At 43.5% G+C, this 17760-nt stretch overlaps 1 protein-coding gene across 8 annotated transcripts in view; it reads right to left on the minus strand.

Moving 5' to 3' along the window:
• The window catches only part of TMEM117 (transmembrane protein 117), a 381411-nt gene that overhangs the window by 168233 nt on the left and 195418 nt on the right, over positions 1 to 17760 (minus strand). For all 8 annotated transcript variants that reach the window (XM_073222697.1, XM_073222696.1, XM_073222694.1 and 5 more), the window contains one exon: positions 5720 to 5819. In XM_073222697.1, the coding sequence (XP_073078798.1) occupies positions 5720 to 5819 (100 nt within the window). The remainder of the gene's footprint in view (positions 1 to 5719; positions 5820 to 17760) is intronic.

Raw genomic sequence — 17760 nt, forward strand, 5'->3', positions numbered from 1 at the left:
ATTAGGAAAATCATGAAGAATGTGTGGATGAAAAAGACACCTGCCTTGAGGAAGTATAAACCACGTAATAGAAGTAAAGTAAAATGGAACTGAGAGACGCTAAGCCTGGGCTGGCGATGCAAAGGGCGAGAAGCGAGCATCGCCCGCCTCTAGGGGGAACGGCTTTCGGTAAGAGGTGCCCTTAGTGTCTTTCACATCTTAATGTAGTTGAATTCAATACACTGTCCTAGATGCCTTTCATACTCTTGGAATAATATATTCCATAAATTTTTAATAAATGAATATAAATTACATGCAATATACCTATAACATACTTGGAATTTCTGACAGACATCAAATTCAGAAGAGTCATAGCGGAGCCGTCTTTGTGCTTCCGTTTTTAGGATCTTTATGCTACACTCCAACCTTTTCCTCAGAAATCCTTTTTTATTTCACATCATAGTCTGTTCATACTTTAAAAATCCACGAGTCCTGAAAATTATAAGACTCTGGATCATGATTTGTGATGTTCTCTGAAAATAGGTTAGATTTTCCTGTCTTATTAATTTTTCAGTGAAAACTTATTTTGAAGGAACATGAAACACACTGCTAAAATATTTATAAAGACATTTAAAATACTTATACAGGCAAAAGCAAAATGACTATATTTGGTTTTAAATTTTCTAAAGAATAAAAAGGAAATGTAAAAAATAATTCCTCTATTATACTTTTTGTTTCAATCAAACGACCAAATGAGCTGGCAAAGACTTTTGACAATTGTGGGTGCCGTCGAATCTACTGCCCTCGGGCTGGGTGCGGTCGCCGAGCCCGTGGTCCTGCCCAGATCCTCTTTGCCCCCGGGTCCGCCCCGTCCCCCAAGAGTGGATCACCGGGCCAGTGGCTCAGGCCGCGGGGAGACCTTACCTGAGGCCGTACGGCCACTCCTTTACGTGCTTCTCCCCCTGTTCTCTTCTGCTTCTGAGTCCTTACAAATTTCCCTGAAGAGCTCTTCCTCCATAAACCACATGCCCCCAAACCCACCGTGCTTGTGCTCCTTCTGGGGAAAAGCTTACTTGGCACACAGTCTTTATAAAGACACCACATTACTTACTCAAATTCTTGACCCAGTTTCCATTTTCACTGCCTGAAACACTGAAATGCAACATGGCATAAATTCACTGAACACGGGCTAAGTGACGGTGGAACAGACTGAAGCCATGAGCTCGCTACGACAAGCAGACGGAGAAGGAAGAACTCGGGGCAGCGCAGGGCTTTGGGTCCGGCCCCAGGGGTGGGGCCTCTGATTTGCGTCCTTCCGCCCACCAGGTAGTCTTGGTCCGCGAGTTTGCTGACTCTGACCCCTCTGGTCCCCGTCTCACCGTTAAAATTCTTTTTTCTTATGAAGTTCAATGTAGCTATTATTGCTACTTTACTTCGGATACTAAATCAATTCAGTTACGCTATTTATTCTGTCATTTTGAAATAGCAGTGGAAGAGAAATAATTAGGGGAATGGCATTGATCATAATATGAATTGTCAAGCTCAATTCCAGGCAGGATAACAAGCTAGATGTGATGTCAGCTATGTCCCAGGCTGCTGATCATTGACAAACTTAGCATTTGCGGAACAGTGTACAAAATAGTGACATGTATACAATGGAAAAATTGGATTAAATAAACTGTTACTAATTTGATGAAGTCAAAATAACAGATAATCATACCCCTTAGCATGTATGCGATATGCATGGGACAACAGAAAAACTCAGCAAATTACGTATACACGATTATAAAATTTGTTTCATATTTTCTATATTTAAGCTAGAAAGTCTACTGTACTCTCAAATGCTGAGAAATATTTCCTTCCTCTCTTCTGTTACAGATTTGTAAATAAATACGAGCCCAGAAGGAGTATAGATAATTCTCAAGAACACACCATTCTTTAATTTTCTCCGCCTCAGTCCAATGAAGTTGAACCAGTGTTCTGACTTGCACAGTAACAGTTCTCTGCCTACTTCCTAAGTGAAGGGATATATCTCGACCAAGCTTCCTTCTGTCCCTCCAGCCAGGAGCTGCCAGCAATAATGCCCATTCACAGAACCTTCTGGTAACATCTGAGAAGCTCAACCTCTGTTTTACCTAAGGATGCCTTTTACACACAAAGGTGCGTCACCATTCCGAGAGAATTACACCAACGATCCATTACTTCCATTCAAACGTGCTCACTGGTTACGGAAACAGACTCAGCAGGAGCCAGTGCACAGCCCTCCTGACGTTCCCCCCACTGCCGGGAGCTGGGTACTGTTACTGCTCAAGGCAGACACAGGGCCTGGGGAGAGGGGTGGTTAGGGGCGGACGGGAGGTGACTTTTCCCTCTGCTTTCCATGAGGGGTGGAAACAAGTGCTAGCCCGACGTCCTCAGAATCCCCCACACCTGGGACCCGAGCAGAGGCAGCGACCTCGTGGAGTGAAGGTGGGATGGCACAGCTGCAGCTGCAGGTGGGCCTGGAGAGGCCCCGGCCCCCTGCTCAGCAGCGGAGTGTGGGCAGATCTGTGCAGACATGGCGGGGGTGTCGCATGGAACACCCAGCGCCTTTGTTTTACATACACTTCACAACAGAGCCCTTCTCTGCTCCTGCCAACCTGGAGGGCCCGCTCGAGGCTGGGCTCTGCCACTCGCCGCTTTATGAATTTCCTCTATGTTTTTAAAAAATAGTACTTGACAAAAATATTAGTAACTTTCACGGTGACTTATCTAGCTTTTGACTCCTGCACAGGCATATCACGGAGCCAGGAAAAGTTAGGACCGCCTAACGAAATTAAAGCCAGTGGAGTTTGATGCCCAGCACCACCAGATCCACTTGTCAGGTCCGTCAACAGCACCCTTGCCTGTGGGTCACATCAGTCCTGACCCACATTTTAAAACCAGAGGAAAGTTCTGAATCATCTCCACAAAAGAAAAATTCTCCATTTCAGAAATATATTAAAAGACACACTTTTACTGGAAATGTGAATAGTTACTTGCTTTTCCATGAGAGTCACCTTCATGATTGATATTCATTCCATGATGAGAATTCTATGGACAAATGAAGGTCAAAGCCACCTCAGACTCCCCTCAAGAGGAAAACTATTATTTTTTAAAATGTTATCAATGCACACATATGTAGACATATAAATATTTATATGGAAATTCACCGCCTAGTCAGGGAATAGAAATGAGGTGCTCGGGGAATCCTCCCTGTGTGACTGAACTTTGAATCAGCAGAGTGCTGTTTCCTTCCCCATTTCTATCCCTGCGTCTCATGGGGAAAGGTCACTATTTCATATAATACAAGCAAAAAGGGAGTTTGCCTTCACCCCCCACCTCCCACCCCCAGTTTACAGAAAGTCCTCATCAGGCTAAGTGACTTAAGGTCACATTGCTGGGTTGAACCTGAAACATAGTTTTGCTGACTCTCAATCCAGTCCTACTTCGGTGATACTGGAAGTATTGATCAGAGTCGTAATTTATGGTATGGGAACAAGACATTGTAGTGGTAAACTTAGGAGAGACTGTGAAGGTCGCCAGACCTCGGACAGCGAGCTGGCCCCAGGCTGAACTGTGGGGCTGTCTGTGCTCTCCAAGTGACCAGGAGGAGGGCACATAGTACAGGCAGAGATCCGGCCAGGAAGGCTAAAGGCCCCGGTCAGAGCTGTACCATGCATGCACTTCTCAAGGCTGCCGTAGGCACTGGGCCCCCACCTTTGGTTTAAAAGAAAAAAAGTCTTAAAAAAAATGTAACCAGTAAATAGGAGCAGAGCCATAGATGGCTTAGGAAGCCATCCCTGGGTCTGGGGAGGACCCGGATGGGACTGTGTGGCAGACGACTAATGACATGGTGGGAAAGGCAGTGACGCCCGCATCCCGGGCTGCCTGGGCCCACATAGGGTCCCGTGGCCCTGCTGCTTCCCCCGGACGAGCCCCGGGGTCCGTGTTCAGGGAGGAAGCAGTGCAGCACCTGCCTGCCCTGGCCCGCGACCAGAAGAAAGCTCTGGAGGCCCTGGGCCTCAGGCCTGGGGGAGGCGCTCCAGGGGCTCCCAGAGGCACTGGGAACCCATGACCTGCCCTCGCCGGTGCTCCAGACGGACCCAGCCTGGGGGATGAGGCCCCAAAACATGAACAACAGCAGTGAAGCACTTATGTCCACCTTACACTTCAGAATTTTAAGGTCTGCCACCAGGCCACACATTCAATCTTTACAGAAAACATGAACACAGGTAGGAACTATTAATCCCTTCTAAGACCTGTGTAAACTGAAGCTCAGAGGATCGTGTATTATCTGTGGAAGGGCACACCACAGATAGCAAGGCCAGAGAATTCAAATTTCTGAACTCTTGATCAAATTCTCTTTTCCATTTTTATTGAGCAGATTCACCATAAAATGGAATAAAAAAATCAAACCAAATTACTGCAGAAATTATTTTCAAAAGGCACCACCTCAAGTTTTGAGGAAATTTTGTGTTTTTAAAGTTCACATATTTCCCTCTAAATATTTTTTCCTGATGGAAACGGAAATTCTGGACATGTTGGCAGCCTGGCCTCAATGTCTGGGTTATGCTGATGGCTATTTCGAGTGACTACAAATAAAATAAATCACTTCAAGTTGAGAATTTAAAGTTAATAGAATGGGATATATCTGGTAATTTGTTCCGTTAACATCCTAAAATCGAACAGAGGGGGAAGGAGACGCAGAAAGAGCCTCACAAAGCCTCTCCCGGTGATTCGGCTTTTGCGGGACAGTCACGGTCGTAGCAGTTACAGTGTAACCGCTTCCTGCGTCTAGAGCCACGTCTCCTGGGGAAGAAGCGAAGCTGTCAGCAGGAGTGGCAGTGGTGCTGTGGCGTCTGCCTGGGGTGTCCAGGGCGCACCTGCAGGGGCATGTCCCGCTAGGCCTTCCTTGGGCCCGATGTCATCCTTCCACTGACCAGCCTCCTCATTTTCAGCCAACAGGTAAATGAAGCTAATCAGGATTAGCTGCACTTACGAAAGGTATCAAAATACGAAGAAGTTCCATTTACGAGACTGAGAGATCCCCTCAGAAACTTACAGGGCCTAGAACCTTTCAGCTACACACTAAATTTAACTAAACCGATGGTTATAAACAAAAGTTACTCTCTTGACAGATGAGCTTAGCATGAAATATGGTTTGTCTACTTGTTGCAGGCTTGTAATAATAAACACTCATAATGCACAAAAGAGACTAAAACAGACAATTCTCAGAACTCTTAGTTACTGTTAAGGTGGTAGGTTTAATGAGGACAACAGATGTAGAAAACTGTCTTAAAAGTCCTTAAAGAATGTTTCACATGGTTTCCTGAGCCAGGTCAGACAACATTCCTTACCTGAAAATTGCACATCAAAAACATAATCTTCACAAAATTATTTAGAACTTCATGGGGAAGAATTTCCCATACATTTTATGAATGTGTATATGTTTATATGCCCAAACATATGTACACATATTTTTGTGTATGTTATGAATTAATATATGCTGGTGGACAACCATCGTTATATTATAGTTGCATTAATTTTTTTCCTAAGGTAAGCAGACAGTGCATGTAATGTCTGGATTTATCTATACTCATGAATTTGTTCCACTGAAAACAAAGCTTTTTGCTCTAAATCATCAACAGTGGTGCCCATCCAATATTGTGAACATGTCTTCCATGTGATATTTAAAATGGGTGAAGTTAAAATTTCTTACCATCCAAGCTGTGACAAAGTCCCCCATCCAGGTCCCCACTGCAGCTAATTTCATGAAACTTTCATTTCGGATGCCCATATAGTCTGTAATGATATATGCTCTGTGGAAACAAACACACAGACATTGCCCAGACTCAGAGAGCCATACAGTCAAAACTTTCTGGTTCAGCAACACGCACAGGGACTTGCGCCTTTCCACAGGCTTGCTCGCTTGGTCTTCTCATGGATTCTTACAAACCTGAAAGGCCAGGAAGAGCTCTGGGGGCATCTGGGTCAGTTCCAGTTAGATCTGAGGACTGACTGTGGCTATGCCAGTTACCATGTGTATTTAATTTTCGGGCTATAAGAGTGACAAAGCTTTTGGAAAATCGAAGAGATACTCAGCAAAGGCATCATTTCGAGCTCACTCAAGCATGAGAGCAGAAACAATTCCTTGAAATGGAAGGGAAAAGCTCACTTTCTGTCAGTTCTGTCAAGTCAGAACTATTGAAAAAGTGCTGGGATGAAACTTTAGATATAATATCATACCTGAATAATGTTCTGAATAATATCCATTATTAGAGAAAATGCCCACCCAATGAAGCAATGTAAAACTTGATTCAAGTACATGTAGTTTAAATGATTACTTCACTAACAATAACCCAAATACTTAATTTGATCACTTTTTGCATAATTCTTGTTTGCTTGGTCTAATACCAGTTCATATTTTTCACAGCTCAGAGATTTAAAAGTACAACTGATCATTAAATACAAGCAACAAGACTATGCTTACTGAGCATTTTCGTTTCCATTTTCTCATTTAATATTCAAGACAATCCTAAGTATTATTTTCCCATTGTGTAATTTCTTGGAGAACACTGGGAGATCACTCAATTTAATTGATTTAATTAATTATAAAGATCACTTAATTTGCCCAATCATTACCACGTAACTAGTCAAGTTTAATATCTTAAACATGATAATACGTGTACAATTTAGAGAACTAGTTAAACTTGATTCTTCTTAGATTAACTTTAAAACAGTATAGAGTAGAGAATGATACACTTATTTATCTACTGAAATGATGAAGAAATACACATTTTAAGTCACACTTTTTAAACCATCTCCAATTAAGTTATTATTTTCTGGAGTTATTTCAGATAGTTTTGTTATTCACAAAATAAACAGGTATTTAAATAGTTTTATGCAACCACAAAAGCAAACTTATGAACTCTTAAAACAACTTTTTCCACATGCTTTGCTTATCTACCTTGGAGGGTCTATATAAATACCTTAAGGTCCCACCTCAAATTTCTGGGTCTCTAATTCCATGCTTTCCATAATAATCAAAAGCTTTATAGCTACCATCAGTTGCCTACAGTGTGTCAGAAATCATTATTAGCATTTTAAATAGTGTCTCCATCAACTTTCATATCAGCACAGTGAAATGCATTTTTGTTCCTGTTTCACAGATACGGAATTGAGGCTTTAGAGAGTTTTTCCAGTTTTTTATGGTCAAGCATCTAGCAAATGGACAAGATTTAAATCTAAATTTGATCACCTCCCAAATCCAGACACGTAACCACGGCACTACACCATCTTCCTACAGGTGTTAGGGGAGTAGACAGTGAAGATCAAGATGCATCTCCCTTGAGGATAATCCGTAGTAAGCGGTCAAGAGCAGCACCCAGAAGCTGCAGCACCCGAGCTGCCACCAGGTCTCGGGCTCCTGCTGAGCTCACCGACCTAAGCAGCCTCTGCTTGAAAGGCCCAGGTCAGCTCGGACAGTCTGGCGTTAGGTCCTCCGGTGCCGCTCCTGCTGGGCGGCCGTCGGGCAGGGCCCAGCACGTCACAGCTGTCTCTCCCAGGGACTCGGTGCGCTGCGGTGCATTCGCTCTGCTCACTGCCCAGCTCTTTCAATGGCACCTGTTCTGAAGGAAGTGCTCAGTGCCACCTCCCTACCTGTCCCTTGGGCCATGCAACTCTGGAACACATTGGGCTAGAGTGGAAATCTCTGAGTACATTCCTTGTAGCTGCATGGATGTGTGTAAGAGAATGCCTCATTTTGTTGTGTCAGTATCAAAAATAGGAATGAGATGGAGAAGCTTGCAGCAGATCAATGATCCAGCCAAGAACAGCTAGAAAATCTAAGAAAAACATAAAAATTATCCCAAAAATCTGCTTAAATGCATCAGAGAACTAATGAAGCAATGAGGACTAGAAAAACCAAGGTACCAAACTGGAGAGAATGGTGGGAAGATGAGCTGTATTTTCTCGGAGGACATTTACTGATTTCAGAAAGGAAAGCAAGAGGTTGAGAATCTGAGCTTTAACCAAAGCGGGTGGGCTCAGTGGGTGGGAGAGACATCAGAGATCTAAGGAGCGGCGAGCCTGGTTTTTCTTTCACGTCATTTGCCGAATCATGAATTTGTTGAGGGGAGGCCAGGAGATGAAGCAAAAAGTCTCCGAAAGGCCTGGCAGAGATCTGCAATTTCACCATGCTGAGGAGATTACAGGGCAGAACCTGCCAGAGGGAATGGCCCAAGAAAAACCACAGACCTAGGGAAGGCTACAGGAAACTGGATGTGGACAGGTCCTTGATGAAACTAAATCAGTCCTCACCTGGGTGACGGTGATCAGCTTCTGTTCTTTCCATCTAACGGAGGAATAATGAACCTTTTTTGGAACCTCTACACACTTTTATACATAACATCCACCATTCATTCAAAATTTACTAGGGACCAAGGAAACAGGACCATATCACTGAAAACCAAGAAAGAATATCTCTAAAGGCAGCTAATAAGCTCAGGAGGATGGGGAGTTAACTTGCTATTTTTTTCACTGTGGATTACCCATCACCTAGAGCACTGCCTTTATGCAGTAAGTGATCAGTAAACATTTGCTTAACATTTAAATTAATGAAGTGATCCAAATTATTCATATTTATTTCCATATGGCACAGGTAGACCTATATGTACTGAACTCCAGAAAGAGCAGTAAAATGAGGCTGAACCATGAAGAACTTTTCCACTGAGGAAGATATTAAACATGGTTAATTGTTTTGCATGTTCACTGTATTTCCCAAAATGCCTTTGCATCTCTTGATCGCAGGACAGCTGTCCCGTGTGCAACTGGAATGACCGATCAGCACAAAGTGAAGACATGTCCCTCCTCTGAGGCTGTGGGCGTGTGGTGACTGGATGCAGTGAGAACAGTGTGGATGAGATAACACAATATATGAAACAGCTAGTGTATTTTAAAGTGAAGTATGATAACATAAAAGTAGTCATTACTTTTGCTGCTGGGGACACATCTAAAGCAGAATTATAAACATACACAACCTGTCATAAAAATTTTCAAATATTAGCTCATTGATCTGCATACCCATTAATATTTAACAATATTTCCTTTTCAGGTTATAAAGGATGGAGTGTGCATACATTTATATCAGCAATTTTTGCCAGTTTAAATATCACATTGGTCTCTAAAAAAGTGATGTTGCAGAGTTTTATAACCCGCGGCTTTGTGGAGTGATTCACAATTAAATTTTATTTGCTAGAAGGCATCATTAAAGTTTCAGTTTTATTTGTAGTTTTAGCTAATCATTCCAACTATTCATACATCTTTTGTTTGTTTTGTTTTGTGCTTTAGCTGGTGATTTCCACAATTCATTGATCTAGAAAATCTTTTCAATTCTACCAGCCTTCCAGGTATATAACAATCACTGATATTTTCTTTAAAAATTTGAAATGAATTTCTTTTCAGGCCATAACTCTAGCTTTGATCTTTTCTTCAGATTTTAAGCTTAACTGTCAAATACATAACAAATGTGTGGAAACTTCAAAATACAGGATTTTGGAAAGGTTCATGATCATAACAGTCTGAAACACACACTAGCAAGACTGTCACCTAGTGAAACCTAAGCGCTAAGTGTCCATAAACTGCACAGACTGTAACATGGGCTCAATGTCAATAAAACTATAATATAATGAATAGTCTTTTACAGGTGAGAGTCTTGATCACTAACAGAAGTCCCAGTTCACTTTAGTCTATCACTTATATGTAAACAGATATAGTCAATGCCAGGTGATTTAGGAGTTGAGTCTCTAAAAGTTTAACAGGAGGCAGTAAACACAGATCACCAAACCGATATGGGCTCACGCTTCACCGAAGAGCCATCCGTGGCCAGCTGGATTGATAATGTCACAGCTGTCTCTCTCAGCCGTCTCTGGGCAACATAAACAAGATTGGGGGCTTCCTGCACAAGTCAGTCATGGCCGAGGAGTTGGCTTACATGAGTACAGATCTGGACTAAACACAGTGAAACTAAAGCAAAACCTAAGTATTCTCAGCAAGACTGAGGTGAAAATTTGTCACTCCAAAATGCCAGTAATTAAACCTAGATTAATTATATTAACCTTTCCTCAATCTTTCTGTGTTTGTAATGAAATGACTAACCACCCTTAATCTACTCACTTAGGCAACTACTATTCAAATATCCACATTTTAGCACTTTTGCTCAAAGTTCCTAGTTCTTGACTATTACAAGGTTTTGCTGGAGCTAAATTCACATGCATGGATCCTCCAGGCAAGACTGAGCATATGATGCTGTGGGGCAAGATCCACTGGAGAGTCAAAACGCTGCAGACAATTGTTAGAAGTAGCCTAGAAGAATTACAATTGCATCTGGGCCCAACAGTACCTGCAGGTCAAATTCCTCAGCATTAGCCATTCATCCCCCCTAATTTCTGTAAAGAAGAAATATGTAAGAAGATTGTAGTTTTCAGTGAGCAAGCCCCCTGGACTGTGAACACAGTCACACATCATCAACCATACATCAGCTCCTCCCCTCACGCTTTGCCTGTTCCAGCCCTCTCTGTGACGTTCGTTTTTACTAGGAACAGAACTGTTAGTGTAACATCAATTCCACCCTCTCCTTCATTCTCAATATTTGGTTAATCACTGAGGTTACATCTGAAAGGCTCTCAAATCTATGCTGTTTTACTATTGTTCATTATCCTCTCTCATCTGAATTACAGCAACAGCCCCTCGTTTCCCTGTGACTGTCTTCTCTTTATTATAGACTCTTTATTTCCACTGTGGGGACTTCTGGGGATGTGATATGGTATGCCCAAGGAGCAGGAACTCTGGAACCAGAAATTACTAGGTTTGCAAACGACCTCCCTGCCCCATGACCTGGGACACACGAGGAGCTTCTCACTGAGAGGCACCCACCCCCTTGCCTGCAGAGTCACAGGGGTTTCCTGAGGGTCACATGAAATAAAAGATGTAAAGCTTCTGGCACAACTAGTTCATTACAGGCTTGCAAAATGTGGTAGACCTGTGGCCTGCTGGTTCTCACTTCCTAGAATAATTCAGTGGTTCCCAAAGTCAGATTAAAGCAGGGACAAGAGAGGATCAAAGCCTAATTTGGCTACACAGAAAAAGAATTAAGATACGATATGAAGAACTTCCAACATCAACATTCTCTGGAAGAGTCATTCCAGAAGATGATCATCAAAAAACTTCAACAAAGATCCTGGCACTGTTGCAGTTGTAGCTGCATCCATCCCACCGGTTCCTGGACTTGCCATTGGAATGAAGAAGGAGATATCTAAGCTGGCCTGTGCATACAGTAAAACAACAAATTTGACTGGATCTATACTGTCGGAACTCAACCAAGAATTGGGAGAAGTGCAAGTTGCAGCGCTCCAAAATCTTGAGACTATAGACTATCTACTGTTAAAAGAACATATGGGATGTGAACAGTTCCCAGGAATGTGTTGCTTTAATTTGTCTGATTTTTCTCAAACTATTCAAATTCAGTTAGACAATATCCATCATCTTATTGATAAGTTTTCACAAATGCCTAGGATGCCTAACTGGTTTTCTTGGTTTCACTGGAGATGGCTGGTAATTGTAGGTCTGCTTTGGTTATGTAGCTGTATTCCTATTATGTTAATGTGTGTGTGCAATTTAATTAGTAGTTTAAAACCTATACATGCTTAAGTTACTCTACAAGAAGACATGTCAAAGAAATAATCAATCTTCCCATGTTTTCTTCCGTCTGCTACTTCTATAGCTTTTCTTCTTCCTTCCTAATTACAACCCTTAAGTAGAATTCGTGCCTCATAATGAAATTACCGAGTATCATAATTCTTCCAAGTGGTAAAGATACCTCAAGACAAATGCTGGGCGTAGAAGCCACAGGGCATAAATCTGCAAAGAAGTAAAAAGCTAACCTTTTCAAACAATATGTCTTCTCTCTCACTTACCAACTTTACATTTCCCTGTATGGCCCTGGAAGATGACTGGTTAGCCAGAGACGGGTAAGATTCCTCAAGGGAGGAACAACCTAAGACAGGCACAGTCACAGGGGGGCCATTAGGTAGGAAATTGGGGATCAACAGAGGTGAGGCTTAGAACCTCACCCACTCTGTTTTGAGAGAAATCTTCTGTATCCGTGGATGTTTTGTTGCCCTTGTCTAGCTTGGATTAATACTTAGTCTATAGGCACACACCTGATCATCTACATTTGCCCTCTTACAGCACTAAACTATGTTTTCTACCTTTATCTTGCATCTACCTACCACTTCAGCATTTTATTAAAAATAATAATAATAATAATAAGGGAGAAATGTGGGATTCAGATATAAATCAAGTATAAAAATCAAACGAATATTCATATTTGACCTGATTGTTTATAGTTCATGATGCGTGATCAAAACCGAAAGTTTCTGTGATAACTGCCCTTGCACTGTTCACCATGTAAGAACTTATTCACTATGTAAGAACTTGTTCACCATGTAAGAACTTGTTCGTTATGCCTCAGAAGATTGGAGACTGTTGAGAATTAGGCTGGGGGTTGATTAATGATTGTGCATTGTGTCCCTTATACAGAATTTTATTGTTTTTAACAACAACAACAACAAAAAAAAAGATTTCAACTGGGTGAGAAGGTTGGTTTTGAACTATGGAATAAATTACCGATTCAAAGAATTTACAAAAAAAAAAAAGCAGGGACAAGAAGACCCTCCAATCTCTGCCAAGACATCATCTTTTTCAGGCTCATCTCCTTCCATCTCACATTCTCACTCTTTCAGGCACTCTTCCACTTTGAAATTAACCTCAACACACACACACACACACACACACACACATTCTATAACATACTTTGGTATTTCTGTGTGCAATATTCTCTTTCTCTGGAAAGCCATCCCCTTTTCTCTGGCCTGAGATTACTCATTCAGCTCATCCACTGAGAAATCCTCCATTACCATCCGTGAAAGCCACCTCTTCCCTGGTATTACCATAACATTACGGGTATACTTTCATGTTAAATAATTTTCCCAAAGTGCTCTAGAGATCTCTCTCCCATAAGACTCAGTTCATTGAGGGTAAATGGGTCCCACCAAGGCTGGTGAGCGTCTTTGCTCATCTATATACTTTGTTTATAGTATGATTTAAGAACACAATGAATATTTAGGTGAATTAAAAGTATGTAGATCATGTGACACCAGGGCCAAACCAGGGGGATGATAAAAGGATAAAAGATAAAAACAAGGGTTTGTGATGTAAGGTCATCTAAAAGGAAACAACAAAGAGTTGTAGGCCATGTAATTATGATGTTCCAACAAAATTATAGGAGAATGTCACTGTATCATTTTTATTACCTCTTCTAGAATAAAAACCTAGAGGCCAGAATATAATTGAATCAAAATGAAGAACACATCTTTGACCTTCTGCAATCCCACATTGCAGATTTATTTAATCTGAATATCATTTAGTTAACTAATAATGAACGATAGTAAAATATTGTAAAATCTCTGCAGGGTATCTATAGAATCTTATTGTTTGAAAAGAATTCTTTCAAATGAGACTAGCTATCCATACATCACAGTGTGTACCAATTTGCTGGCACAGACAATAATACAAGAGCTATACAGGAAAATACATTTCTCTTATCCATGTGAAGAAAAGAATGAAAATTGATTTCACTGCCCTTCAGATGGGTACTGCCAAACCACATTTGTTATTTGCCCTTTAAAGTAAAAATTTAGAAGTTTACAAGATTATAAAACAATATAACCTCAAAACGAATTTTAAAGTCACGGAATTTTTGTGGTTATACCCCAGGTTTCTTTCTTAGTTCAATTAATTTTTCTTTACAACTTCACAAACACTCCAGGAGTATGCAATCTAATTGGCTGGTCAAAATGGGCCTATCTTCTCCTTCTAATGAATTAAACACAACCACGATACTTCATGTATCTTCACTAAAGTCATTGGAAAAGTAAGAGAAAGGATAAAATTTTTAAATCCTGAGCTTTTTGCTAAGACAACCCCAATAAGTACCCAGGGGAATCCAGAGAGTCACAAATAACTTAAAATGAATTTTGTACCTTACTTAGTCACATTTTAATGTTAAATAACACTTCATGTGTTTGTAACTATTCCGATAAAACACCTCTGACCTGTGAAAGCAAACTGGAAGCTGAGGCAGGACGGCACCGACTGACTCACCAGCACGGTGGTGCTTCCTGCCACACCAACGAGGGAAGCAGGAGATAAGGTAGGTTCCTCTGAGGCCGATGCCACTCAAGGCAGGACAAAAAGCAACTTAGATTTTAATGGGTGTGTGTCAGAGAAGGTAGGTGTTCAGGGCTGTTGCAAGGTCAAAAGAGATAAGAAAAGTAATGGAAAGAAACACAATAATGGGATGTAACTACAATAACGAACTTCTGGCAGAAATGATCATTGTTCCACTGTGTGTAATAAAATAAAGCAACATGAAAAATGAGATGGTCTTTCTACCGTCCACACAATTTTCAGATTCTAAGCGTAACTGCCGTGTGACAATGTGACAGTGATTCTTCCCTCCTCCCCTTTAGTTAACTTTCCCCTCCCCCTTCTCCGCCTTCCTTTGGATGTGACATGAAGCACCCTCAGTCCTCTCCCATCGCTGCCCAACACCCCCTCCCTACCACTTAGTCCCTATTCTTGTTGAGGAAACGTGAGGCTCCAGTCATGGAAAGGGGAAGGAGGGGCTGTTTCTCATCCCGGAATTCTTCCAGCAGCATGTGAATAGAAGGTAGATCAGCATCTACATCACTTCTCATTCGTTATTAAGCAGACGATCACTACAGGCCGGACCACGGCCTGATCCTTGTGAACTCGGCATTTTCCGCGGGAACAGAAGCAGCGCCAGAGCCACGGACCACCTGCCCCTTCCGGGATTACCATCGAGTGCCTCTGGGCTGACCATGCCCTCCATCCCGCACCACGCTCCCTGGTCAGTCACGGGGTGGCTCAGGGGCACGGGGATACACTTACCACCAACCGTGCCCCTGGCCCGTTTCCTCCTTTCCTGGTGACTAGGGTCACACCTCAGAGAGACAGAAGGAAATCTCTTCCTGGAGGCTGGATGCTAACACCCAGGCGTTACTGGTGACCACGGCCCAGCCCTGTGAGCTGGGGAACCGAGCCTGCAGCACGAGAGAAGGGGAGGTCGGGGGGCCAGAGACCGGAGGCCGGCTGCCTCGTGCAAACGAGGAAATCAGAGAGCTCGGAGAGAACAAGAGGTGGGTGGGGGTCTGATTCCAGTGCCTTTGGGAGGCCCACACTCCTGTGCTTGGGATTCCACCGGACACCCCTGCTGATTCCTAACAATTACCCACCCCACCTTTGTTCTTAACCCGGTTTGACTGAGCTTCTGCTTACTGCAATGAAAAGAGTTGTAATCATTCACTGGGGAAAAATATTAGAGCCTAAAAATGTGCTTATGAATATTTTGTTCAATGTCATCAACACAAAATCATACGATCCCTTTTAGAGAGGAATGCCACTAAAGTGGCTGGAAGAAAAGTCACCTGTGTGACTGGCCGACTGAGGCTGGTTCTCAGGTGGCTCCTAGTATGAACAAGGACACATATATTAGGCCCACCCTTTAGGCCGCTGCCCAAGGCAGTATGGACGCTTTGTTTGAATCTTGATGTGTTATTAACATGCACCAGGGTGGCGAGCGCGCCTACGTGTGGAGCAGTGCTTGCCTCCCCAGGAAAAACCGGGCAGGTATGTTCTCGCTGAAACCGGTCTGCGAGAGTGCGCCCCCGTTGTGCAGGATGTGGGGCACACAGCCAGACCGTGCCAAAGAGGTGACAGTGAGTGAGGGAGATCTGCACACTTAATAGACAAAAAGCTAGAGAAAGAGGTTCCATCTCTTCACTTGCTAGTCTGGTTTTGAAATACAGAGTGCTGGCAAAAGACAAAATAAAGATAGATCGAGTGCAGCTCAGAGAGCAGAGGCTGTACTTCTGGCAGATGGAAGATCTTTACGGGGCTGCTACCGAGTGTTAGGCGAGGGTGACGAGAAGATCAGACTCATCAACATCACTTAGTGCAGACGAGAGAGCTGGAGAGAGTTCCAGGGGAGCCCGGGGGGTGGGGGGCCCGAGCTCATGGGAGCCACTCGGTGCAGCAGACCTAAGGCGCAGACACATCCCGGGTGATAAATTACGTCAGGCTGCTAAACAGCACACACCTCGGCCCTCAGCCACCTCTGGACCTGGACCCTCTGGGTCAGAGCCAGCCCCACGGGCCACCTCTTTCGTTGAAGAATGCCTAATTATTATCACATGCCCTGCAAATTAGAGATGAGATGGCCCTTATTGCTCCATAAATTTGCTCTCTAATTTTCCCAATTATACAGCTTCATTTGATTTAACAGTATGGAATTTCATGCCCTGCTTTTACAATATGTGCTTCCCAAGCAACCTCACACCAGCCCCTGGTAGGAAAGAGCCATGGCTACGTTTCCACCTGACTTCTAAGCATTTCAGGCCCATCCAGTTCCTTCCTACTACTTCGGTGAGTTTTCAGCAAGTTTTTTGTGCTGTTGACACCAGTGTGTTTTAGGCACCACAGCATTATTTCCACACTGCCAGAGCGGGTCCCAAAGGTATCCTCTCTCCTGACGTCCATCAAAGGCCCTGCTACAGCCCCTCATGTTAGTGCTATGTGTGGCCGGCCTGAATACTGCCACCAGGGCCGAGGGCAAGACCTCCCTGCAGATTCTGTGCCTGGGCCTCCACCACCTTCACCAACGCAGAGGTCATCCCCCCACACCCATGTTATAATCTTGTGCCGGGCACCACATGCCCCTTGTGGTTCTGATGACCCATGGTCCTCAAGCACCCAGAGATCGTGGTGAAATGTCTCGTTTAACTGTAACAGCCCCGTATCTTTGGGTTCAGATGTGAGTGCATGAAGCAGGAATCCAATGTGTTGTGCTTTATTGTAACAATTCCTTCCATGTCAGCACTGGCCCATTACCCTTGAACCTGATACCTTCACTTCGACTGTCTGGCTCGCGGATGTTATTTCCCAGGAGTCTCTTCGGGGCCATGGGTAACAGCACTTCAGAGGCAAAACCACACATAAGCTTGCTGGAGGGAGGGGGTTTGCACCCCGTCTCCTACTAAAACGGCAGGACAGGGATGAAAGAATAAGACTGCGGAGTAGGGGAGGAAATGATTAAAAATGGGAAATGTTAGGAAGATTTTGGAAAAAAGACTGAGGAGTAGTGAGGAATGGATTCCGATGTCCCTGCAGCATGACACCTTCTGGGGGCTGTGCTAGGGGGGATGATCGTGGACGGGAGGCTCAGGATTCCTGAGGGTGAGAGAGGAGGGTGGGGCCAAGAACAGGTGCTGTGAATGCGGCATGACCAGTGTTCAGACCCTCGTCCAACCAGGAGACTAGAGAATGGCTCTGACCCCACCTGGCAAAGATGGAAATCAGCTCTCCAGAGAAGTTCAACCAAAGAATCAGACACCTTAGTGAAAAGAGGAGCTGTACAAATGTATCTTTTAAAATTAAACTATGAATTCTGCTCCCCACAGGTTGTTTTCTGGGCTGAAGGCATCTCAGAGGGAACCGAGCAGCCCTGCCTTCCCCAGAAGGCTTACTAGCACCGGGCTTCCCTGTGAGGGAGCAGACGCCAGTAGCTACAGTGACACCTCTGCCTCCGAGGCCACCGCCACCGGCCTGTCTGCACAGAGATTT

The sequence above is a fragment of the Manis javanica genome, chromosome 15, assembly GCF_040802235.1.
Source record: "Manis javanica isolate MJ-LG chromosome 15, MJ_LKY, whole genome shotgun sequence".
NCBI classification, from domain to species: Eukaryota; Metazoa; Chordata; class Mammalia; order Pholidota; family Manidae; genus Manis; species Manis javanica.